General features: G+C 40.6%; 1 protein-coding gene across 7 annotated transcripts in view; it reads left to right on the forward strand.

Annotated features, from left to right (window-relative positions):
- Positions 1 to 27,097, forward strand: part of LOC134339951 (kelch-like protein 29) — a 489,081-nt gene that overhangs the window by 326,103 nt on the left and 135,881 nt on the right. For all 7 annotated transcript variants that reach the window (XR_010016467.1, XM_063036765.1, XM_063036774.1 and 4 more), the window contains 2 exons: positions 7,792 to 7,939; positions 22,068 to 22,589. Coding sequence is in view for 6 of the 7 variants with exons in the window: in XM_063036765.1 (XP_062892835.1) it covers positions 7,792 to 7,939; positions 22,068 to 22,589 (670 nt within the window). In the remaining variant the exon portion in view is untranslated. The remainder of the gene's footprint in view (positions 1 to 7,791; positions 7,940 to 22,067; positions 22,590 to 27,097) is intronic.

Consider the following 27,097-nt stretch of genomic DNA (forward strand, 5'->3'; position numbering starts at 1 on the left):
CTCACCTGGAAGCACTGCTTGGGGCCCTAAGTGCAAGCAATAGAGAAACTGAATGTGTAGGTGTAGCAACTCTGTCACTTACAGAGATACATGCCAGGAGGGAGATTAGTGGAGAGGGACAAATGTATAAGGGAGTTGTGGAGGGAGTGATCCATGCAGAAAGTGGAGAATGGGAGGAAAGTAAAGGTACGTTTAGTGGTGGGGTCCTGTTGAAGATGGCAGAAGTTGTGGAGAATGATGTGTTAGATCAGGGGGTGGTAGGTGAGGACAAGAGGAGCTCTATCCCTGTTAAGATGGAGGGAGGATGGACTGAACACAGATGTCCAGGAAATGGAGGAGATGCTGGTGAGGCCAGCATCAAAGGTGGAGGAAATGAAACTCTGTTCTTTGAAAAAGGAGGACATCTCTGATGTTCTGAGATGAAAGGTCTCATCCTGGGAACAGATAGATAGATAGAAATACTTTATTAATCCACACCAACCAAGAATAGAGCGTAAATATAGCAATACAAAAACCCCCAACAATCAAACAACAAAATGCCAACTATGCCAGATGGAAAATAAGTTCAGGACCAGTCTATTGGTTCAGGGTGTCTGACCCTCCACAGGAGGAGCTGCACGTTCGATGGCCACAGGCAGGAACGACCTCCCGTGCCACCAAGTGTTGTATCACAGTGGAATGTGGCCGAAGATATGGCGGAGATGAAGAAACTGAGAAAAGGGAATAGCATTTTTACAAGAGACAGAGTGAGAGAATGATTGAGATATCAGAGGGGTTCTTTAGCTGTCTTAATTAGGAGAGGAGGTCTGGCAAGTAGTCTGCAGTACAGTACAGTTCAGCTTTCTTTAACTGGGTGTGCCTGCATGTATTCACAATCAGAAAGGACTTTGCTGTAGGTGTGTCCCTATCTGCTTTGAAGGCGGAGCATCACGTTGGTCATCACAAGCATTTTCTGGTGACGTCAGTAATAGAGTGTAAAATGGTTTGTAGGTCATCATTTGAGGTTTCCTACATCTGTGGAGAGCGAATATTCAGCACCTCACGATAATGACTTTGCAACGAAATTGAAAAAAATTCGAAGTAAATTTGTCATCAAAGCACATATATGTCACCTTATACATCTGAGATTCATTTTCTTGCAGCCATCACAGTAAATACAATGAAACACAATAGAATCAATGAAAAATTGCACACAAGATGGACAGACATCCAATGTGCAAAAGGCAACAAACTGTGCAAATATGAAAAGAAAGCAAAATAATAATAAATATTAAGAACATGAGATGAAGAGTTCTTGGAAGTCAGTCTTTAGGTTGTGGGAACAGTTCGGTGTTGGGCTGAGTGATTTTATTTCCTCTGATTCAAGCCTGATGGTTGAGGAGTAATAACTGTTCTTGAACCTGGTGGTGAAGGTCCTGAGGCTGCTGTACCTCCTTCCTGATGACAGCAGCGAGAAGAGAGCATGGTTTGGATGGCGGGGGTCCTTGATGATCCATGCTACTTTCCTGCGACAGTGCTCCTTGTAGATGTGCTCACTGGTGAGAAGGGCTTAACCTGTGATGGACTGAGCTGTATCTACTACCTTTTCAGGCTTTTCAGTTCAAGGGCACTGGTGTTTCCATACCAGGCCATGATGCAAGTTAGAAGTAAGTTGTAGGTTACACAGAAGGGAGAGGGAGATGAGGAAAATAAAAGTACTGTGTATGATAGGGTGGAGGCCATAAGAGATTGAGTGTCACAAGTAATAGTGCTGTTGCTGATAAAGGCTGGTGAATTACAGAGGGCAATTATTGTGGATACATAGTTTGTTTGTTTGTTAGTTAGATACTGCCTGTGACGTTGCTGGCATTTAGAACAGCATCGAGGATACTTAGTAAAGAGTAAACCTACTGCTCCATTCCTGCTTTCCACTATTATATAGTTCCAAACATGATTTACTGATTAAATTTTTTTGACCTGAAACATTGTCTCATCTTCTCCGTCCACAGATGCTGCCTGACTTGCAAAGTGTTTCCATCATTTTCTGTTTTCGTTTCAAGTTTCCAACATCTGTTTTTTCAAAGAATTAGATCCGAAAGGAAATGAGTCTGGAAAATTGTTATACCTAGTACTGAATCTGCATATATAATCTGTAGAATAGACCATTAGCTCTCCTCTCAGTCCACTGTGAAATTATAGTTCTGTTTTTCTTCGATGGACCCCTTTCAATATGAATATGAAATGTTTCCTATCTTTAACCATATTTAATTGGCCAATTAGAATGGAAAATTTTCAAGGCTGGGATAACCAAAGAGACTTTGACAAGTATTAAAGAAAATCTTCAGGAATGTTTTAACACTCATTGCAGTATATATTAAATGTGGATAATTTTTGAACTCTATAAATCTGCTGGTTAGCTTTTGCTTCAGCTACTGAGATCTCATTCTCCCCTGTTTTATATTGTGAGCCTACAGTCATCAGCAGGATAAAATTATAAAAGTAGTGGTTCTGTGGAGATCAGAGGCAGCGAATGCTTTGCAGTTGATGGAACCCATGTCTAAAATGACCCAAGAACATAATAAATAGAAAAAGGGGTGGGCCAATCAGCTGTTTGTGCCCACTCCGCCATTCAAAAGAATCATGGTACTTTCCTGCGCCAAAACATATCCTCGATTCCCGTATATCAATTCTGCTTTTAGCAACTGCGTGGTCTGCTCTCATAACAAAGGGAGAGAAAGCAAATTATTGTTGCCATTATGCTGGGCAGTCCAGTACTCTCCTGTGCTCTTGGTGAAGGTTAACCAGTTAATTCTGGTTCATAAAGTAGGGGTTTGCTTGGCCTATGCTCGTCAGTGCCTGGCCGAGAGAAGTCAGGAATGCTGCTGAGACAAAGGAAACAGGTTCTTAAAGAAAGTTTTTAGAACAGTTGTGGGCATGCAACTGTGTGGAGACATGTATGCAGCTACATTTGGCTTGCATTCATTGCTTTGAAATGGAAGAAAAAACCTCCACATTGGGTGATGATAAATCATTTCATGGCCTATAGATCAAAGTTACCAATTAAGTGAACTGTACCGTCACAGCAGAATTCTGGTGCAGCAGAACGCAAACCAAGTTGAAAACAATTCCACAGAGTTAAATAGTTTGAAAGGCATTTTAATATTGCGTGCAGGGAAGGCAGGGGTGTATTTCTGACTCTGAGCAGTCATTTACCTATTTGGTTGTCCTTTATGCAGCTGTTACTGATATGAAATGGTCCTTTATCCTCATTCCCTTCAGAGCATTCCTTGAAATCAGAGTAACAGTAAGAATTTGATTGTTCATTCTGTAGCAGACATCAGTGGCCGAATTGCTACTTAGCAATGATTGAATTCATGTTCATTCTCAAGGTGTGTCTTCTATCAGGCTCTTATCTTCAGAAATTTTGCTGTCTCTGTAAGTTGTGGTTTACAATGTGACTGAACGATAGTAAAGCAAAAATCAAGTATGTTTCCAGTTCAGTTTTAATACCACAGGGTAAACATATGAGACTTGAGCATTTTGACATTTGGTTTATTTGCTCATGTTTAATTTTCAGAATGCAACCTGCTTCACTTTATCCAGTTTTCATTACAGCCTAATGTGAACTTCTTATTGCAATCTTACTGGAAAGAAGAACTTATCTGGATTTATAGGTTGGGATTAACATGGTGCTACCGAAGATGTGTGACAGCTTACTGGTAAATCATAAGGCAAGAGATTCGACTAAAAACGTTGCTTATAACATCTTTTCTGAAGCAAGTTGTGGTGAACTATTGCCGCAGACAGGGACAAGGCAGGCAGATGTGAGGCTGGTTTGAGGGATTAGCCATGCTGAGACATTGCAAGGCACAGCAGGTTTGAGCAGGGATCACAGACAGAGTTTGTTTCATTGTCAGAGATGGAGTGAATGATTTGAGGAGGAATCAATGAGGAAGGGTTTTGATGCCCGTTCACCTAACTCAGGTGTGAGGTTGGATCACTCCAAGCGCCCAGCCGATTTGGTTAGATTGAGAACGGTTTTGGTCTGGGCAGCCCTAACATATCAGGGTGCTAGGATCCATGTCCTAGAATGTGGCACCATCCGGTGCTTGGGCAATTTAAATGTCGGCCCAGGTAGACTGGAAGCCCAAGTGTCGGGTACGGAGATGAGGGTCAGGCTGATTTCACTTGGTCTCTTGTCAATGTTTATTCCTTTCTTTGCATGCCAAGGCTGTCAACTGATCCGGCTGCTGTGGGTTTCTGCCCCAATGGTGTGACGAACTGGGGACCGAGATTTGTGCCTACTCCGGCTGCTCTGGGAGTGGACCTGGAACTTAGTCTGGTTTGGGATGTTCTTGGCTTGCTTCTATTGTTTGTGTGTGTGTGTTTTTCTCTCTGTTTCTCTATGCAGTGGTTTTTGGTCTTATTTGGATTTCTTGCTTTGTGGCTGCCTATAAGCAGACAAATTTCACGGTGTATAATTTATGCATTCTTTGATAATAAATGTGCTTTGAGTCTTTGGATAATTGAGCCGTTTTGGTTAATAGGTCTGAAAATATTTATTTTTAAACTAAGAGAAGTGTTTCAACCTTATTTTGTGAACCTTAAGGAGGAAGCTGTAGTCTAAACACAATTGCATGATACTACTTTCAGCGCAAACCCAAAATATTCTGCAGATGCTGGGGTCAAAGCAACACTCACAACACGCTGGAGGAACTCAGCAGGTCGGGCAGCATCCGTGGAAACGATCAGTCAATGTTTCGGGCAGGAACCCTTTGTCAGGACTGAAGAGGGAAGTGGCAGAGGCCTTATAAAGAAGGTGGGGGGAAGGTGGAAAGGAGAAGGCTGGTAGGTTCCAGGTGAAAAACCAGTAAGGGGAAAGATAAAGGGGTGGGAGAGGGGAAGCAGGGAGGTGATAGGCAGGAAAGGTGAAGGAATAGGGGAAAGCACAATGGGTAGTAGAAGGAGGTGGAACCATGAGGGAGGTGATAGGCAGCTGGGGGAGGGGGCAGAGTGAAACTGGGATAAGGGAAGGGAGGGGGAGGGAATTACTGGAAGTTGGAGAATTCAATGTTCATACAAGGGGCTGGAGACTATCTAGAAGGTATATGAGGTGTTGCTCCTCCAACCTCAGCTTAGCCTCATCATGGCAGTAGAGGAGGCCATGTATGGACATATCCGAAGGGAATATGAAACATTGAATTCTCCAACTTCCGGTAATTCCCTCCCCCTCCCTTCCCCTATCCCAGTTTCACTCTGCCCCCTCCCCCAGCTGCCTACTATCTCCCTCATGATTCCGCCTCCTTCTACTACCCATTGTGCTTTCCCCTATTTCTTCTTCACCTTTCCTGCCTATGCACTCCCTGCTTCCCCTCCCCCACTCCTTTATCTTTCCCCTTACTGGTTTTTCACCTAGAACCTACCAGCCTTCTCCTTCCCACCCTCCCCCCATCTTCTTTATAGGGACTCTGCCCCTTCCCCCTACAGTCCTGACGAAGGGGTCTGGCCCAAAACGTTGACTGATCATTTCCACGGATGCTGCCCGACCTGCTGAGTTCCTCCAGCGTGTTGTGAGTACTACTTTCAGCGCACTAGGGAGTACTTAGTTTCTGTAATAGTCAGTTTCATGATAACTTTATTTGTCACTAGCATGGTAAATTTTCTTTTTCTTAGCATAATTGCCAGACACTTTTAATTATGTCTTTCCCTCAACTGCTTCAACAGGAAATACTGTGAGCACAAAATTTTGATTCCTTGCTGATAACAGTGGAAAAGCATTTGTCTTTATCCTGAATTGCCCTTGTGTGTTTTATAAACTCATATGCAGTGCAAAAATAAAGTATCCAGTTTTGTTCTTGTGAATGATTTTCCTCAACTTCTGTCAAAAGCATTCCTTGAATTTGAACTGTGTAATAAAACACAATTTTGATCAGTGAACATTGTCTAGTGTAGATAATGTAAATAATTTGTGTCTCAGGCAAGGTAAGTATCTTAAGCTTCTCAATACAGTTTTGAATTGAGTCTAGGCTTATACATTCCTCGGAATGCAACTATTTCTAATTGGTGAACTGCGGTCCCTGTAATTTATGTATCTACTTGGCAGTCTGTTCTAAATCCACATTTACGAAACCATGTAGCTGGAAGAAATATCTTGTCTTTGTTATGATGCTTGAACAATATGAAATAGAAACATAGAAAGCCTACAGCACAATCCAGGCCCTTCAGCCCACAGTGCTGTGTGGAACATGTACTTACTTTAGAAATTACCTAGGGTTACCCATAGCCCTCTATTTTTCTAAGCTCCATGTACCTATCCAGGAGCCTCTTAAAAGAGCCTATTGTATCTGCAATAGGGTCTTTAAATGCTCTGTGAATGTGACTGTGTGGTTACTTAACCACAGCAATATGCTCTGCAGAGCTACAACTGAACCACACTGCTGGGGTATATTCATTAAATATAGAGGGAAAAATAATCATGCATCTCTGTAGGGGAGAACCACAAATTCTTTGAAGAATTGGATTCAGCTATTGCCTTACGCATCCTATTATATCTTCACAAATTACGCTGCGAATGCTTTGAGACTTCTAATAGTTGGCAGTCAACAGGTTGCTATGATGCAATGATTTTAGAGTGCTATGTGCTTGAGTAATTACTTAAACATATTTTGGAACATGGATGTTGACAATATTATTGTTGTTTATTGCCCATTCCGATGTACTCGCTTGTTGAATGACTGAAGTCAAGTTCAAGTTTAATTGTCACTCAGCCATACATGAATACCCATGAATACAGCCAAACAAAACAGTGTTACCCCAGGGCCAGGATGTGAAACACAGTACCCACAGCTACACACAGCACAAGGCACATATAGAACATGCACAGGGAAAACTGGTTATACAAAATTTTCAGATCAGAATCTCAGCCATATTTTAGCTGTGTTTTAGTTTAATTTCATGAAAACCGATTGAATTTGAATGTTTTCTTTATATTCTGCACATGCAGCAAGTCAGCTTAAACACCACACCGTTATCCTTCTATTTCTTAGTAGATCTGCTGCAGTAGGAGTATAACTGCCATAAAGATTATTTGATTTTCACTGTTCTGTAATGTTCTTACTTCCTTATTTGCTTGGTTATATGTAATGAACGGTTTGAAAAAAATATTTGTGAGATCTCTGTTTTTCCATGTTAAAATGAATACAACATATTTGCCCTGATTCATTAACATTGTTTGGTACATAGAAGAATAATGCCATATTAAAAAAAATTATCTTCAACCCCTGTTCATGCTGAGTCCAACTAATTTTACGTTGCTTACTCTTTGAAAATCTTCTGCTGTGTTAATTATACACTTGGGACAATGTTACAAATATTAGAGTAGAAAATGTATTCTGGAAATTGTCAAGTCATCTTCATATTTTTGCACATTAACAGAGATTCAACCAATGTAAGAACTGGCTTGTTGCACTTTGCTCTTTTTGGCAAAAATTGGAAACTGAAATAAAATCAAATGTTGAGCCCACAATGTAAACAGTTAACCAGAGAACACAATGGACTCAATATCCTAAATGGGCCAGCTTGCCAAAAGTCAACCATAATTCACTTTGACATTCAATTTACTGGCATGAGAAAAAGAATAAATGAAAGTATTAATTCAAAACTGATGTATTTACTGGAAAGTAACAGTCTACAGAGTAAATATTTGTAATATATTTTCAAATGTGTCTCATATCTACAGAGAGGATGGTTTGATGTGGTGCATATAATGAGACATAATGTCTAAATCTCTATGTTCTTTCTTCATAAATACAGACCTCAAGCACTTCTAAGATTGAGAGTCAGACCCAAGGACAAATGCTAAATAAAAGTGTGAGATGGGGACAAACTCCTATCAATCAGTCAACTCCCTGGGACACTGATGAACCACCATCCAAGCAAATGAGAGAAATAGAAAATGCTGGTATGTTTTTTTTTGCTTGAATCCAAGAGAATGTGCAAAGTTCCACTTCCATTTTTTTTTATATATTGTGATGAAGCAGTTCAGTGGTTCTTTCAAAAGTTGAATTGTGGCTTCAAAGATGTTTAAATAGTGGAACTGTTGGTTGAGATTTTTAATCAAAGCAAGTTATTGTTTATTGTTGTAAGCATTCTAAGCAAAGAAATTGAGTCTGTCCTATCCAAAGTTATGTTAAATGCTTCCAGCTGGAGTTTCTTATTATTCAAGTAACGCTACTGTTATTGTGAGAATAATTTCCAAAGTTTTCACTTAGGAAAACAATATTTATTTACCTTGATGATTAATGGCAAGCATTTTCTTATACTATATATTGTGGAAAAAAGGATCACCAAAAATTGTCCAAGTATTATCAGAACAAGTTCAGTTAATGCAGTATTTTGTGTTAGTTTAAAAAGAACCATGCTAGAAACTGGCCTTGGCACAATTAGCAACTTCCAAAAGTCAAATTGATTACCAAAAAATGAAGCTGAATCCGACTTGCAAGTTTTTAGTGAATGAGCTTGTTTGGGGACCTTCCAGCAAGCAAACACTAGTCAAAGATGGACCAGGACAAGAAAGCTCAAGAGAAATTCTTGAATGCAAGGCAGACTGGAGTTTGGTTTTGAGTACCAATTCATACAAAGAAAAAAAATAACAAGATTTGTAGTTCAATTAAAGAAAGATTGTATTAAGCAGTTGTTGACTGCTCCACTAATGCTCTTGAATGGTACAGCCTTAACAGTCTCCACACTAATCTCTCCATGTTCAAAATAAAAATACCAGCTTTAAAGTGCTTTATAGTAATAAATTACTGGTGAAGAAGAGTCAATGCTGCATTGAAGGCAAGTGCAATCGGCAGTCTATAACACAGCAAGTCTCACAAAATATCTTTAATTGGCACAGGAGCCTAGAACCTTTCATCACTAAATGCACTTTTCATGTTAAAATCTGAGTGTTCCTGTCTGCTCCAAACTACTGTGCTAAATTCTTGACATGATAACCTGCCAAAGTATGTTGCAAATGGAATTGGTCTTAACATTTGTTCCTTTGCAATTCCTAAGTTATTTTATGACTGACAATTTTTAATTAGTGGCCTGCCACATCCAACCTGATCTGCGAAGTAGGCAATCACGTTATTGTAAATAGGTTTCTTTTTAGCTTTCTAATGTTTCCTCAAAACAGGCACAACCAGATTGAAAATGCAAGCTCTCTAAAACAAATCTCCTGTCCATTCTTCTCTATGGTACTTTTATGAGAAGTAATACTGAAACACTATTCACAGCTTAAAATGAGGGGCCATAAAAGTTAGTGAGCCATGTAGTTTTAAGGAATTGCTAACAAAGTTCCCAAATCTCCTGAGTCCAGGAACTCTTTGCAAACTGGCCTGGTGCCAGAGCCAGCTGGAGTTTCAGATCTGACAAACTGCAACAGGATGCCCAGCATGCAACCCCAGTTCTCCAGCTCAGCTCAATTAGGTCGACTGTGCATTTCCATTAAGCCTATACACTCTTCAGTATCTTAAGTGCACTTGGATAGAATGCAGCTAATTTGACATATGGAACTGATGTGTTAAATGTCTTCCCCCATTGTTTCTCATGTTCCAAAGAAGCCTAATTTGAAATCTGATTTCATAAAGGAAGCAGACTGCTGCTCAACGTACAGATGTTTGCAGTGGGGTGAGAATGAACTACAGCTGGTGGCGTGCAGGAGTCTGACCCAGGGAATTAATAAAAGTCAATATGGTGAGGTACGGAGAGGTTGAGAGATTACAGTGATGATACAAAGTCTACACTACACAGTTCCATCTCCCCATGCTCTAAACTGAGTTCCACTTATTCATTATTGTCTTGAGGTTTAAGTCATTGATGATTTAATGAGGGATAACTTATGATGACTGATCAGATCACCCTTCCCAGTTCTAGTGCTCCTTGCAACTGGGAGATCTTACTCTTCAAGGTAAAGCTTTGCTAGCCAAATCATCCATAATTGTAGTTTTCCCTTTCATCTATCAAGTGTCACACTTCCCACTCGGCCTAATCAAACAGAAATTCAGAGGCCTTCCCTTAAACCACCAGCTCACTCCGCTTCTTCAAACAGTCCAACCTTGTCATGATATCAGTCCTTTGATACAACTTTAACACACTACAGAGACACAAGAAACACACAATTCCAATCTAACACACACAAAATGCTGGAGGAACCTAGCAGGTCAGGCAGCATCTTTGGACAGAAGTACAGTCAATGTTTCGGGTCAAGACCCTTCAGATGGACACAACAGCCCCATGCTCCTGCCTTCTCCTACCTTTCTAATTAAGAACCTATTAACCTCCACTCTGAATATACCCAATGACTTGGCCTCTACCGCCATCTGTGGCAATGTTTTCCACAGATTCGCCACCCTCTGGTCAAAGAAATTCCTCCTTCTATTCTGAGGCTATACCCTCTCGTCCTAGACTCCCTGACAATAGGAACCATCCTCTCCATGCATCACTGTATATAGGCCTTTCACTATTCAATAGGTTTGAATAAACTACCACCCCCCCCCACCATTCTCCTAAACATCAGTGAGTACAGGCCCAGTTCCATCAAACACTTCTCATCATTAACCCTGTTATTGCCGGATCATTCTCATGAACCTCCTGTGGACCCTCTCCAAAACTGCTCACAATACTCGCGGTGTGGCCTGACCAATGCTTATAAGGCCTCAGCATTACATCCTTGTATTTATTTTCTAGTCCTCTCAAAATGAATGCCAATACTGCATTTACCCTCCTTACCACTGACTCAGCCTGCAAATTAAACATTAGAGAATCCTGCACAAGAATTCACGTCCTTTCGCACCTCTGATTTCTGAATTTTCTCCGTTTAGAAAATAGTCTATGCCTTATTCCTTCTACTAAAGTTCATGACCATATATTTCCTTGCACTGTATTCCCACTGCCACTTCTTTGCCCATTCTCCCAATGTGTCTAAGTCCTGAAGACTCCCTACTTCCTCACCCTTACCTGGTCCTCCACCTATCTTTGTATCATCTGCAAACTTGGCTAAAAGTCATTAATTCCATCATCCAAATCATTGACATATATAACGTGAAAAGAAGCAGTCCCACCACTGATCCCTGGGAACAACACTAGTCATCAGCAGCCAAGCAGTAAAGACCCCCTTTATTCCCACTCTTTGCATCCTGCTGGTCAGCCACTGATGCCTTCTGAGACACAGATAATCAAAAAACACAGATGTTCACAGCATTGGTAAATTTCAGCAAATGCACATGGGCCTGTTCTTGTTTTTCTCACCTGCACCACCATCTCCGAGCATGTTAATTTGCAAGGCCTTCTTGGTTCTCTTTTGGACGTTGGTCAGTGTTTCAGTATTTGACCACAAGCTGCCTTTAGTATGCAGCTACAACAAAAACCAGAAAACTGGAAGAACTCAGCAAGTCAAGCAGGTGGATGTCAGTGCTTCAGGTCAAAACCCCACGTCAGGACAGAGAGGGAAGAAGACGGATTGCCAGTAAACAGAACAGAGAGAGTTGGGCAAAGGCTGGTAGTTGATACGTGGAACCAAATAGTCATAGTCATACTTTATTGATCCCCGGGAAAATTGGTTTTCGTTACAGTTGCACCATAAATAATAAATAGTAATAGAAATAATGATAGTAATAGTAATACTACTATTAGTAAATAATAGATAGTAATAGTCCTGGAAATAATAAATAGTAATAGAATAGTAATAGAAAAATAGTAATAAATAGTTAAATAGTAATATGTAAATTATGCCAGTAAATTATGAAATAAGTCCAGGACCAGCCTATCGGCTCAGGGTATCTGACCCTCCAAGGGAGGAGTTGTAAAGTTTGATGGCCACAGGCAGGAATGACTTCCTATGACTCCCTGTGCTGCATATCGGAGGAATGAGTCTCTGGCTGAATGTACTCCTGTGCTCACCCAGTACATTATGTAGTGGATGGGAGACATTGACCAAGATGGCATGCAACTTAGACAGCATCCTCTTTTCAGACACCACCGTCAGAGAGTCCAGTTCCATCCCCACAACATCACTGGCCTTACGAATGAGTTTGTTGATTCTGTTGGTGTCTGCTACCCTCAGCCTGCTGCCCCAGCACACAACAGCAAACATGATAGCACTGGCCACCACAGACTCGTAGAACATCCTCAGCATTGTCCGGCAGATGTTAAAGGACCTCAGTCTCCTCAGGAAATAGAGACGTCTCTGACCCTTCTTGTAGAATAATGGCAGGGGATGATGTATTGATGGAACTATGTCGATGGAAGAGGGGGGAGGTGAAAGAGGATGGAAGAAGAGAAGGGCAAACAACAGTTGAGTGTGATGGAGATGTGGGTTAGTCAAAAGTGGAAAATTTCAAATTCATGTCATTGGATAGTAAACAGACAGAGCAGAATATATAGATACCCAGCTCTATTGATGTAGGCACAGTTAGTCATGTTGTTCTTACAGTTTTCCAAAAATAAGGAATAAATCAAGAAAATAACCTGTTTTCTAGCCTTTGTTCTGATCTATATGGAATGAACGATAAAGCCTTCAAAAGGGTATTGTCCATCAGGAACTGCACAGTTCATTTTTTTTCATGTGACCTTTCCAGTCTGAGCATCGGATTACTTTCAGTGCTACTTTTCATGCTGCTTGAGAAGGGAACTACTATCAGGGATCTTAAGAGATTTACGCCTTTTTGCTATAACCATATCTACAGCCACACAGACAATAATTTAGCTGAAGGAAGACGGTGTCTGCAGACATTGACATACAAAATCACCACCTCCTTAAAACTGGAAACTCTGCCAACTTCCAAGCCACTAATTTGCTATATCTAGATGTGTTCAGCTGCTGAGTTGAATCAACCTTCATATTTACTTTCCCGAAAAAAGCACTCAGACTCTCCAGTTGACCCACATGAAAGAATTAACCTGAACTACAGTGTTTTATTGATGGCCATTATGTGGCATCTAAGTTGGTGACATATGCCTTAACCTTGTGTACATTTCAATCTTGATTTGATATTCTGTAAAATGTTCAAAATATTCATTTAGAAATTATACCTTTAACTTCCTGGTTTGATGTCTGTAAGAATACCTCAATGTGATTGGCTGCTCATACTGCTTGTTGATATCTTTGATGTTTGACATTCAGGATCCACTTGAGCTGAGATTTAAAAGCAACAAATAATGGAACAGGACAGCCCATACCATAGGTATGGTGTGGTATTAAGTCAATAGATCTTTGAGGACAAATTTGTTATTGGTCAGCACTATGCGTCCCATTATGAAGTTTGGTCATTATATGGATAGACAGAAAATTACATCTTGTTACAATGATGTTTTATAATAAGGGGTTTGAGAAAAGGAGGAATTTATTTGTACTGACAGTGATAGAAGGTAGACCTTTGACCAATTAGGCTCATGCCAACTCCCAAAGAGGGGGAAATATTAGTAGCTCTATTATTTCCATGTACTCCTGCTACTCATTCTCCCTCTCACACAAAATCATGAACTACCTTTTGTTATATTGTTACTGTGCTAAGGTTCATTAGCCAATGAACCAACCAGTCTTTTTGAGGCTGCAGGTGAAACAGGGCAGCTCGGGAAACTTGCGTGGTTATAACAAGAACATGGAAAACGTCACATAGGCAGCATCTGAGATCAAACTAAATCCCTAGAGCAGGGGTTCCCAACCTTCTTATGCCATTGAGCCCCTACCATTAACCGAGGGGTCTGTAGGCCCCAGCTTGGGAACCCCTGCTCTAGAGTTATGAAGACACCTCATAGTGACTCTTCGTCATGTTATGTCATAAGAAAATACGAAAACATTATTATATGGGTCTCAGCCTCTTACTCTGGTCCCTTATTTATTCATTGGATGTGTCTAGCAGTAGGCCTGTATTTATTAACCGTTATTAATTATCTCCGAACTGTCCCTGACTTGTAAGGACATATGTGAAATCCTTAAAAATGACTTGTTTATCACCATATGGCTGTTTTCTGATAGGAAAGGCTGTTGCTTGCTTCAGTTTTTTCAAAATATTTAATAGTCTAAACAATGATGGGACAGGATCAATATTGTGTATATAGAATCGTGAAGTCATAGAACACTACAGCACAGAAACAGGTCTTCAGCCCATCTCATCCATGCCAAGCCATTAATCTGCCTAGTCCATCGACCTGCACCCAGACCTGCCCACCATACCCCACCCTTCCATGTACCTATCCAAATTTCACCTAAGTGTTGAAATCGAACTTGCATCCGCCACTTGCGCTGACAGCTCATTCCACACTCTCACCATCCTCTGAGTGAAGAAGTTTGCCCTCTAGTTCAAAGGTTCATTTAATGTCAGAGAAATGTATACAATATACATCCTGAAATGCTTTTTCTTCGCAACCATCTACAAAAACAGAGGAGTGCCCCAAAGATGAATGACAGTTAAATGTTAGAATCCCAAAGTCCCCCCCAGCTTCCCCCTCCTGCGTGTAAGAGACAGTGAGCAACAATCCCCCTCTCCCCCCACTCGCAAAAATAAAGCACACCCGCTACCAGCACTCAAGCGTGAGCAAAGCAATAGCAAGACACAGACTTGCAGTTACCCCAAAGACTACATTGTTCAGCCAATAATTTGACATGCTGCAGGCTCTCTCTCTCCTAATAAGGGAGAAAGAGGTGACTCCATTCCATTTTCCAGCAAGCAGGGAGACATAACAAACAACTCGCTGGATTACGATGTTAAATGTCTGTTACATCGCTTTTTCCGAGCTCTGTGCCTGGAGATCGCAAGGATCTCAGGTCCCCAGGCACACAGTAGATGTTCCAACTCCCCCAACGACACACGGATCTCCTGTGGTGACACCGACCCTCGATTCGCCCATCTCCAGTTACTCGAGATCCTAGGCTTCTGAAACCATGCCGAGATCTTAGGCCGAGACTTTGGCATGCCGAATAGTGGCCGATTGTGGAACCCCGAGAGCAGGTCCCATTCCCACAAAGAACTGTAGTCAGCGTGTAACTCCAGGTCAGGGTCTTCAAAAGAAACCTGAAAGGGAGAAGTAGAGATATTAAAGATGGAAATAGGACTGTTTTCAAAGATGCAAGCAAAGGAGTTGCCATTGGGCACCATAACTACTTAGCTCCGCCTCTTTCACTTAAATAGTTCTCCTTAAATATTTCATCTTTCACCCTTAACCCATGACCTCTAGTCTTACCGAACCTCAGTGGAAAAAGCCTGCTTGCATTCACCTTATCCATACCCCTCATAATTTTGTATACCTCCTCTTCTATGTTCAAGGGAATAAATCCTAACCTATTCAACCTTTCCTGATAACTCAGGCCCTCCAATTCCAGCAACATCCTTGTAAATTTTCTCTGTACTCTTTCAATCTTATTTACATCTTTCCTGTAGGTAGCTGACCAAAACTGCACACAATAGTCCAAACAACACACATCAAAGTTGCTGGTGAACGCAGCAGGCCAGGCAGCATGTCTAGGAAGAGGTGCAGTCGACGTTTCAGGCCGAGACCCTTTGTCAGGACTAACTGAAGGAAGAGTTAGTAAGAGATTTGAAAGTGGGAGGGGGAGGGGGAGATCCAAAATGATAGGAGAAGACAGGAGGGGGAGTGATGGCGCCAAGAGCTGGACAGGTGATTGGCAAAGGGGATACGAGAGGATCATGGGACAGGAGGTCCCATGATCCCTTGCCCATCCTCTGGGTTCCCCCCCCCCCTTGTCTTTCTTCCCGGACCTCCTGTCCCATGATCCTCTCGTATCCCCTTTGCCAATCACCTGTCCAGCTCTTGGCGCCATCACTCCCCCTCCTGTCTTCTCCTATCATTTTGGATCTCCCCCTCCCCCTCCCACTTTCAAATCTCTTACTAACTCTTCCTTCAGTTAGTCCTGACAAAGGGTCTCGGCCTGAAACGTCGACTGTACCTTTTCCTAGAGATGCTGCCTGGCCTGCTGCGCTCACCAGCAACTTTGATGTGTGTTGCTTGAATTTCCAGCATCTGCAGAATTCCTGTTGTTTGCGTTTTTACAATAGTCCAAATTAGGCTTTACCAATATCTTATACAATTTCAACATAACATCCCAACTCCTGTACCCCATACTTTGATTTATGAAAGCCAATGTGCCAAAAGCTTTCTTTACAACCTTATCTATCCATGATGTCATTTTCAAGGAATTATGGATCTGTACTGCCAGATCCCTTTGTTCTCCTCAATACCCTATCACTCACCGTGTAAGACCTACTCTGGTTGGTGCTCCCAAATTGCAACACCTGACATTTGTCTGCATTAAATTTCTCTGCCATTTTTCAGCCTATTTCTTCAGCAGGTCCAGCTCCCACTGCAAGCCTTGATCGCCCTTCTCGCTGTCCACTACACCCCCAACCTTGGTGTCGTTCATAAATTTGCTGATCCAGTTAACCACATTATCATTCTGATTGTTGGTATGACAAATAACAAATGAACCAGCACTGATCCCTGTGGCGCACCACTAGTCACAGGCCTCCAGTCAGAGAGACAACCTCCTACAACCACTCTCTCATTTCTCCTGTGAAGCCAAAGTATATCAAATTTGCTACCTCATCTTGAATGTCAGGATTCCCGCTACTGATGTCAGGCTCACCGGCCTATAATTTCCTGGCTTATTCTTACAGCATTTCTTAAACAATCCTCTGGCACATAACCTCGGCTAAGGATTTTTAAAATATCTCTACCAAGGCCCTTGTAATTTCTGCACTAGGCTCCCACAGGGTCCGAGCGAACACCTTGTTAGACCCTGGGGATTTATCCACTCTAACTTGCCTCAAGACAGTTGACACTTCCTCCTCTGTAATCTGTATAGTGTCCATGACCTCACTACTGCTTTGCCTCACTTCTATTACCTCTATGTCCATCTCCTTAGTTAATACAGATAAAAAAAAATGTATTTAAGGTCTTCTCCCATCTCTTTCAGCTTCATGAATAGAATACCACTTGGATCAATTTTTTTCCCTTGCTATTCTTTTGCTCCTAATACACAGTATCTGTAGAATCTCCTTCACCTTGTCTGCTGGAGCAACCTCTTGCCTTCTTTTAGCCCTCCTGATTTCCTTCATAAGTATCCTCTTGCATTCCTTATACTCCTCAAATATGTCATTTGTTTGTACCTGCCTATATCTGCTACGCACCTCTTTCTTTTTCTTAACCAGGGCCTCAATATCTCTTGAAAACTAAGGTTCCCTAATCCTGTTATCCTTGTCTTTTATTCTAACAGGTAAATACCGTACAAACTTTGTACTCTCAAAATTTCACTTCTGAATGACTCCCACTTACCAAGTACACCTTTATCAGGAAACAACCTGTCCCAATCCACCTATTACATGCTGGAGGAACTCAGCAGGTCGGGCAGCATCCGTGGAAACGATCAGTCAACATTTCGGGCTGACCCTTCATCAGGACTGAAAAAGGAAGGGGCAGAGGCCCTATAAAGAAGGTGGGGGGGGGGAGGGTGGGAAGGAGAAGCACCAATCCACCTATTCTGATACTATCAAAATAGGCCTTTCTCCAATTTAGAATCTCAACCTTATCCTTTTCCATAATTACCTTAAATCTAATAGCATTATGATCACTATTGCAAAGTGTTCCCCCTCACAAACTTCTGTTACCTGCCCTGTCTTATTCCCAATAAGAGATCTAGTATTGTACTCACTGTAGTTGGGACTTCTATGTACTGATTAAGGAAGCTTTCCTAAACACATTTGAGAAACTCTTTATCATCGAACCCTTTAATAGTATGGGAGTCCCAGTCAATATGTTGAAAGTTAATATCTCCTATCGCAACCACATGCTTCTTGCAAAGGTCTGCAATCTCTCTACAAATTTGCTCTTCTAAATCCTGTGGACTATTGGGTCATCTATAATATCCCATTAATGTGGTCCTACCTTTCTTTATTCCTCAGTTCTACCAGTGAAGCTTCACTAACAAGCTCTCCAATCTGTCCTGACTGAGCACTGCCATGACATTTTCCCTGATTAGTAATGCCAACTCTCTGCCTTTGATCCCTCCCACTCTGTCGCATCTAAAACAACGTAACCCCGGATCACTGAGCTGCGAGTCCGGCCCCTCCTGCAAGCAAGTCTCGCTAATGGCTACAATTTCATAATTTTACACTGCCCTAAACTCATCTGTCCTTCCTTAAAATCCCTTGCATTGAAATATACACAGCTCAGAACAATACTCCCACTGTACTAGACCTTTTGATTCCTGACTTTGTAGGCTTAACAACATTTTTCTCCACAACTGCCCCACTATCTGTTCTGGCGTTCTGTTTCCCAAGCCCCCACAACTCTAGTTTAAACACCCCGTGCAGCACTAGTAAACATTCCCACTAGGATATTAGTCCCCCTTCAGTTCAGGTGCCAACCATCCCTCCTGTACGGGTATTTTTAGTGCCTACTTCTCCCTACTTAGATTTTGGGAATGAGTTAAGCAAGTGGAAGGTTATCAAATGAATGTGGTCAGGAAAGTGACAGATGAAATACAATATAGGAAAATGTAAATTTATAAACATTATAGGAAGAAAAGCAACAAACTTATTTTTGTGAAAATGTGTTGTCCAGGATTGGAGTCTTAGTTCCTGAAATACAGAAAAGCTTTCATGCAGACAGGCATTGCTTCATTTGCTTTGCCATCTCCTCAGTCTGTCTCCCAACAAGTTGAAAGAATGTGAAATTCATGGTCTGAAAGGGTGGTGGAAATCTTAATTACTTTAATAAAATATATGGACGTGAACTTGATGCCTTTTGAGGGCTGTATTTCAGGAGCTGGAATGTGGAATTTGGCCGGCACAGATACTGCTGGTTGAATGGATATTCTCTATACCATAAATTTCTACAATTTTAGATTTTTAAAAATTAGTCATATGAAATTAAAGCCAATTTTAATCCTATTTTGAAATACACATGTGATTTCACTCTTATTATTAATATAAGTCCAATATCTGGTCAAAGGCAGTGGAAAATATATTTTCCTGTAAAAATATTCAGTGCTTTTAGTATTTCAAAATCAAGGAGGATCATCCACAGACTTTAGAATTGTATTTGAATATTACATTTGATCTCGGGGAAGTAAACATAACTCCAGAAAAACAGCACGGAATACAATTGACAAATAAGTAAGTCTCAGAAGATGGCCAGAGCAGAACAGAAATATCTGTCCTAATCTTCAGTCACCTAAGGAAAATATGAAAAAAATTACTGTTGGTTGGAACTTTGCCTTTCGATAACCCTGAGCTATTTCTTAGTCAAAACATGCACTTTATAAGAAGCTTTGTGCTTGCATAATCCCTGTTTTTATTGACTGTAATCCCTAGAAATGCATCAGAGAAAAACTATGACTGAAAATATCCCGGAATACCTCCAGGCTGCATGAAAATAATGTTTGCATACAGTTTAGAGATCTGTGGTTTTATTTTGCACAAGGTAGATCTGTGAGAAAATGAAGACGATAACAAGAGCTGAGTGTGAGAATAGATAAAGATAAATGTGGTGCAGGTTAACTAAATATGTTCTCAAAAACATTCTTCATTGGATCATAGAAAGCTTATGTTACATAAGACCATTCATCCCGTCACATCTGTACTGGTTGAGATAAAGCTATCCAGCCTGACCTCTCCTTCCAAAATTTGATCCATAGGTTATGGTACAGCTCTTCAGGTACTTCTAAATATGATGAGGATTTATAAATCAAACATATTTTAATCCGTTAAATCTAAGACTACCGCCCAATAGGAGAATTGAGAAGAGAATCTAGGCCCATCATAGTTACAAACCTCAATTAAATTTCTCACCAATTTTTATATCTTTTTAAAATAAAGGCCTCAGCATGGCTATCCATATAGCCAATGCCTGCCATTTCTGACAATTTATTTGTAAATCTCCTCTGCATCCTTCCCACTGATTTATCGTTCATCTGTATGCAAATGAGCACATAACCTCAGAGGCTTCGTCTGTGTACTGAGGATTCTTTTGACCTCGCAAACAGATGTGGATTGGTAAGTCAATTGGTCAATATAAATTTCCCCTAGTATTATGTAAGTAATATAATCTGGGGGAGAAAAGTGGGAATGTGGGAAAGTGGCTTGTCATAGGAAGACTTTGGGCCGTATTCACTGGAATTCAAAAGAATGAGGGGTAACCTCATTGAAGCCTATCGAATGGTGAAAGGCCTTGATAAAATAGCTGTGGAGAGGATGTGTCCTACGGTGGAAGAGCCTAAGACCAGAGGACACAACCTCAGAATGGAGGGGCGCTCTTTTGGAATGGAGATGAGCTAGAGAGTGGTGAATCTGTAGAATTCTTTGCCACGGGCAGCGGTAGAGGCCAGGTCTTTATGTATTTAAGGCAGAGGTTGTTAGATTCTTGATTGGTCAGGGCAAGAAGGGATACAGGGAGAAGGCAGGAGATTGGGGCTGAAAGGAAAATTGGATCAGCCATGATGAAATGGCAGAGCCATTGGGCCAAATGGCGTAATTCTGCGCCTCTATCTTGTGGTCTTGTAAAAGTGAGGTTAATATAGGATTAATATAAATGTATGCTTGCTCATTACCATGAACTTGGTGGGATGAAAACCTATTTTCATGCTCTAACATTGTATGAGAACTGTACGCTGCTCTAAAATGGTGCTTTAACCTTTGTTGCGTGGAGTTTTAACATAATCTTCTTCCACAGGAAACTTATTAACTTGTCTGGATACTAAATGGAGCCGCACAGTTAACAGTTTTCCAGTCATAAAATGACCCATCAGACATTTTCTTTTGCTTCCGTCGCAGAGTCAAATGTGGATGAAATTTATCATTCACCCAAGGATGCCATGGCCTTTTGCCTTTCTGACCAGCCTGCATCTAGACTATATGAAACCTCATCAGCAATCTTTGTTTTCTCTGCAAAGAATTCAATGTAGTTGTTCTGTTAACATATTCGTAGTCACAGTGCCCGATTAATCTGAGCACTCCTCAATGAAGGCTCGCTATTGATTCCAGTGCCCAAAACTGGTTAAACTAACTGAATTTAGAAGTTATTGAAATCTTGAAAGGTATAACTGGAGTCAATAGAAGCAAACTGTTCCAATTTGCAGTGTCGAGCACTGATATATAGAATGAAGAAAGAAAGTGATACGAGGAAGAATTTTTTTGTATTGCGTTAAGGAGGCAGATCTAATTGTCTGGATCAGAAAGGAGCGGGATAGATAACTGAAAGAAAAGAATCTGTAGTGGTGTAGTGAGAAAGTGGAGGAGGGGGACTAGTTGGATTGTTTGTACTCTAATCAATAGTCATATGTCCATGACCTTGTGCTGTAACCAATCTAAAATTCTGTGATATAATTGCAAATCAGTAATTGGCTTCAAATCTGAAGGACCCTTAAGGTAAATGTAATAAGTTAACACTATCAAATGTGCTGTGTAGATCTGGACAAGTTTTCAGAAGTAGAAAGAAAAAAACTGATTATTTCATCCATCCCTTGTTACTGATATAGATAGCATGGAAACTGCATCTTCTCTGCAGGAGAAGTGGGGGAGGGGGTGGTACACCTTGCATTTTTAACTGCACTTGAATGAGATATTGAAACTGAAACTTCAAAATCTCCTGGAGCGTCGGAAGATCTTCATCTTTGGGTTTTATAATGCTGAAGTTATTTTATGGAAAGTAACATGGTATTTGTTGTGCACATTTTTTTTCTTTTTAGTATAGTGCTGTCTTTCTAATTTCATCATTGTGCTTTTTTTGTAAAATCAAGACCCACATAAAATGTCATGGCCAGCTCCACCTCCGCCGCACCACCTCGAGCTCCATATGAGTACATTCTCCTGTGCTTACACTCTCAGTCTACAGGAAGAGTCCAATTAAATAATGCAAATTATTATGAATGTATTTTATGTGAAAATGTATACTGCATATTTCATTTGATATTTTTGAAAATTAATTCATGCCTATTGGTGAGCAAAATGTAGATTATACTTATTGTACAGTATATCTTTGTAAACGTTCGAAAGGAGGGTGCTTTAATCATTGTTTCCTCTAAATTTCAGATCCAACACCATGGGTACCATCGGTTGCAGCAGTTGGCCCGCCTGCCCTAATACCTCCCACATACGGGATTGCACAGGCACCAACGTTTGGTGTTCAAGGTCCAGTGATTGGAGTTACACCCACAATACCACCTCCAGTTCCCCCTCAGCTTCCACTTATGACAACACACTATCAAGTCCAGCATCACTCACAACCGTTAACCAACATGGTTGTGAATCTCCAGAGTCAGCCGTTGTACACAACAAGTCATCCGATGACCGTGTCCCCTCTCTCTGGGGTGGGTCAGGTGACTCAGCCTGTTCCTACCACAATTGGGAATGGTCACATGAGTTGCCCCATGCTGAACCCATCTGCTCTGCCTTCAGTAACTCCTCCTAGTAATGCTCCAAGTGTCAATGGGCAGGTTGTTTCCCAACTTCCTTTAAACCCACCACAAATTGAAGATGACAAGAATGGTACCCAGATGTTACGGACTGTTGGGACGGGAAAGTACGAGTTTATGGACCCTTGGCATCCAAAAGGTATGTTCAAAGTAGTTGCTTCATCATACACTTCAGTGTGGCAGCATGGTTCATTGATGCCTTATTTATCATTCATTTGGTGTGTCATGGTCTACAGGCTTGTAGAAGAAGGTAACATTGTAAGAAATTTGATTTCAAGCAATTCTTCGTGCAATGATACTTAAACCATTTGGGGATAGTTAAATGATTCTTTCAAAGTAGCAACTCAATGAGCCAGTCTTAATAAATACGGCCTAGTTATTGACGTTCTTCTTTATATCAATCTAATAATTCAGCAGGTAATTGGAATAATTAGCATGAAGCAGAATTTGTGCAGATATGAGGCCTTTCCAGGAAGAACAGTGGTGATATTTTGCATTTTTTAATGAACTGCACTGGTATGGCACTGTTGGTATCCTTAATCATTTTTGCTGAATAGCATGAACTTCTAAATAGTCTTGGCAAACGATAAGTGCTTATCTGGTATACTGGTTCTGTAAATATAGAACTTAATTTGTCACATGGAAAACTGGGTGTCATACATTTTGCACTGTCAAGTGTTCATCAAGGAATTGAATCTGAAACAGCAAGTATCAGTAAAGACACAAAAAATTCATGCACACTTTGAGTTATGAATCTACAGTGTTGTTCTTTGTTTATCCAAGGTCATAAGAGTATACCTATAAGAGCAAAACAGAAATAAGCAGCCAGAGGTAAAGAGGAAACAATAATGTGGGAAATCTGGAATTAAAAACAAAAAAGCAGTGGAGGTGTACAAACAATCGGTCAGAATCTGAAAGATGATTTTATTTTCAAACCTTTGTTCAAATGCTGAGATTTCTGTTATTTTGTTATTGTTGAAATATGTTTGCCATGAGATCTTTTAATAGTTATTTATGCACTTTCCAACATCTATTGTCATAAGTTTAATTATATAGTGTAACAAAGCAGTTTAGCTTAAAGAAATAAGGCATGAAAAAATGTTACTTACTTCTCCCTGTTAATCTGTCAGTGTATCTAGGGTCTGATATTTCTGTTTAATTGATTGGGAGATTTCCCTGAATCCAAATTAAAATGAATTATTTTAGCCATTCTCAATTGCAAGGGATTAAAATAACTACCTACTTGAAATTATGTACCCTCTTTAAAGTAGAAACATGCCACAAGGTGCTTCAGAAATGAATGTATGCTGAGCTAGAGAATGATCTATTAGGAAGTGCACTCTTGGTGAGCTGAATTTAATTGAAGGTCCTGAGGCATGCAAGGTCTTCGACAGTAAATCTTAGCAGTAGGGGCGTGATCACAGATCATAGGTTGAAGTACAGGAGGATGCACAAGAGACAGAATTCAGGGGAACAAAGAGAACTGAGTGATTATAACTTTGTCTAGTCTGCCAGAAATGAGGATTAAGCATTGGGAATTAGAATCGTGGATAATATACTTGAAAGAATAGCTGGAGTTGAGTAAAATAGCAAGAGCGTATTGTGATGTTTATGGTGGATAAAACTATGGATATCAGTTAGTTTTTAGTATATAGAAAAACTGTAGAGAAGGAATAAGTAAAACGGAAACAATTTTATTGCTGTCAGGTTTTTCAGTTTTTAATAGATGTACTTCCATTAGATCTGTATTCAAATCAATAGGTCTATTAATTGTGAGTTATGATATTAACATTCAGCAGATGCTTGAAATATTTGAATGCTGTCTCCTACTAGTCGAGCCAATCTCTTAATCTATTGTTTTTGAATCAATTAAAAATATTTAACACAACTCATAAAGTACTTAGTATATGATGGTGTATTTTATAGATTATGTATCTTTAGTTGTGCTATATTAGCCACTACTAAGTCAAACAAACTACCGGACCAGATCACGCTGGTCTAGTCCAGTGTTGCCATCTGCAATCCTTGTGCTTGCTTTTGAAGACCAGTCTCCACACCCTGGAGTCCAGGGACAGACTGTGGATAAATTGACTTTGTGAAGCTTGCACATTTGCAAATGATGAATGTTGAAGTAAATAATTAAAAATAAAATATACATTGTTATAGAAATATTAAATTTAAAAAGCTCAAAACAGATAATGATTATTAATTTGAAATCAGAATAATACTTGCCTTACACTTGTCCTCCTAAACCTTAGCCCTTCAAATTCCTTTGAAATGAATGGACACTTAAATCCTAACCTCAAAGGTTTCAAAGGTACATTTAATGTCAGAGAAATGTATACAATATACACCCTGAAATACTTTTTCTTCACAACCATCCACGAAAACAGAGGAGTGCCCCAAAGAATGGATGTTAGAACCCCAAAGCCCAACCCAGCACCCCCCCATGCATAAGCAGAAGCAAGCTACAATCCCCCTCCCCCTCACCGGCAAAAAATATCGGCGCCCCCCCCCCCACCGAGCACTCAAGCATGCAGCAAAGCATCAATAAAGACACAGAGTTGCAGTACCCCAAAGATTATTCATTCACCTGGAAATTTGACATACCACAGGCACTTTTTCTCCCTAGTAAGGGAAAAAAAGGTGTCTCTGTTTTGCAGCGAGAGGGGAGACATAACAAGCAACTTGTTGATTTACGATGTTAAAGGTCCATTGTTTCGCTTTTTCCGAGCTCTGTGCCCGAAGAACTCGGGTCTCTGAGCACACAGCCAGCAGCCAGCTTGCTGCTTTCAATTTTCCATTTCCTACAACACACCAATTTCCTGCTGAGGCACCAACCTTGAGTCTGCCCGCCTCCAGAGCCACAAAATCCCGAAACTCCGAAGGCGTGCTAATCTTCTAGGCTGCGTCCTTGGTGTATCGAATAACGGCTGATCGTGAGACCCCAAGAGTGGGTCCCATTCCCACAAAGGACCGAAGTCAGCGTGTAACTCCAGGTCAGGGTCTTTAAAAGAACCCTGAAAGGGAAAAATAAAGATATTAAAGATAGAAATAGAGCTGTTTCTGAAGATGCAAGCAAAGGGAGTCGCCGTTAGGCGCCATTATCTCCTGAGCTCCACCCCCAACCTAGCAGAGGATCAGAGCATGATACAGGGGAACCCCTGCAAATCTGGATTCAAGTGACAGAAAGTAGTAACAGATGCAACACCATCTGTCATTTGGTAAGCCTTAGATTTATGCGTTTGATTGCATGTACTAAGAAGTCTGAGATTTATCAAAGCTTAGATGGCTGTTTTCCAGTGGTTCTGATCAGAACTGACAACACCAGCCAGCAAGATTCACCTTATAAATTTCTTATGAAATGGGCAAGATTCTGTCACCTGATAGTAAATAGTGATATGACGTTAAGCTCTGTGGCCAAAGGAAATAACTTGTATCTGTTGAAATTATACATGAGGATTTGTGAGTGCCACAGCACTAAACTGATTTCACTGCTGCCTCCACCGCATTTTATTTCAGTTTATAAAGGTAAATGTATTGAAATAATCATTATTGTCCCTTTGCCTCCAGAATTTGTATGAAAAGCTGAAAGAAGTTATGATGTGATAGTTTGAAAGCAAAATAACACATTTGGTGTACTAACTGGGTTGACAACAGTAACCAGTTGATGAGGGAACAGAAAGGATGATAGAATCCATTTTCCAGATCTTTTCTGCATCAGAGTACATGCATGCCCAGTAAGTTAGGTTGGGGAGAATGCAGATAATTTACCTTAACAGCCATTGCTACCTTTACATTGTTGGGGACTTTTTTTCCAGAGTTTCTCTGAGGGACAGAGGTGATCGAGCCAATTACTGGAGAGCTGATGTAAATGAGTAAGGAGATGGCATTCATTGCCAGTCACATTGCAATCCTGAGATCCTATACACAATTCTACCCAGTGCAGCATTTCCATTGCGGCCTGATACAAAGTATGTCATTCAAATCCTCTCTCAAATTCCTAAAGGTTCAGAGTACACACATGAATTACAGTTTTAAACCTTATCAGGATATGTTGCCTCTTTGAAAGGCTTCCAATGTACATGTGCAGATCTAAGGAATCTATATCTGTTCTTAATTTTCCTTCTGCATTCATTGGGAGGAGATTCAGCCAGAGGATGTAACTTAAATGTCTAAGACCAGATGTAGTGGCAGTACACATAGGCTCCGTCTGGCTAGCATTGACACTACTGCAGATGGTTCAAGAGAATCAATTCCATAATGTCATTGCCTTGCTTCAGATCACGTTGTTTGTTGTTTCTTTATCTATTCATCATTTAATGTCTTTAACAGGACAACATATTGATTTTATTGTCACCATTTAGCTTTGGGATTTTGGCTATTAGGATAACAGAGATAAATACCCCATAAGTAGTCAGGAATATGCATTTAATGAAAGTTGAAAAATAATCTTGACCCCTCCCCACTGAATTGCCAGAAACATGTACACTGATTGGCAAAAGTGAAGTGCATTTCTGCTCATTACTAACCCTGCCCTTACCTCGGCTCCTCCCCACCCTTCATCCCAAAAGTTTTTGCATCCATATTGGCATGAGATATGGCTTCTAATTCATCAAGAAACAGGTGGTTAAGATCAAATAAAGT

The sequence above is a fragment of the Mobula hypostoma genome, chromosome 2, assembly GCF_963921235.1.
Source record: "Mobula hypostoma chromosome 2, sMobHyp1.1, whole genome shotgun sequence".
In the NCBI taxonomy this organism is placed as follows: Eukaryota; Metazoa; Chordata; class Chondrichthyes; order Myliobatiformes; family Myliobatidae; genus Mobula; species Mobula hypostoma.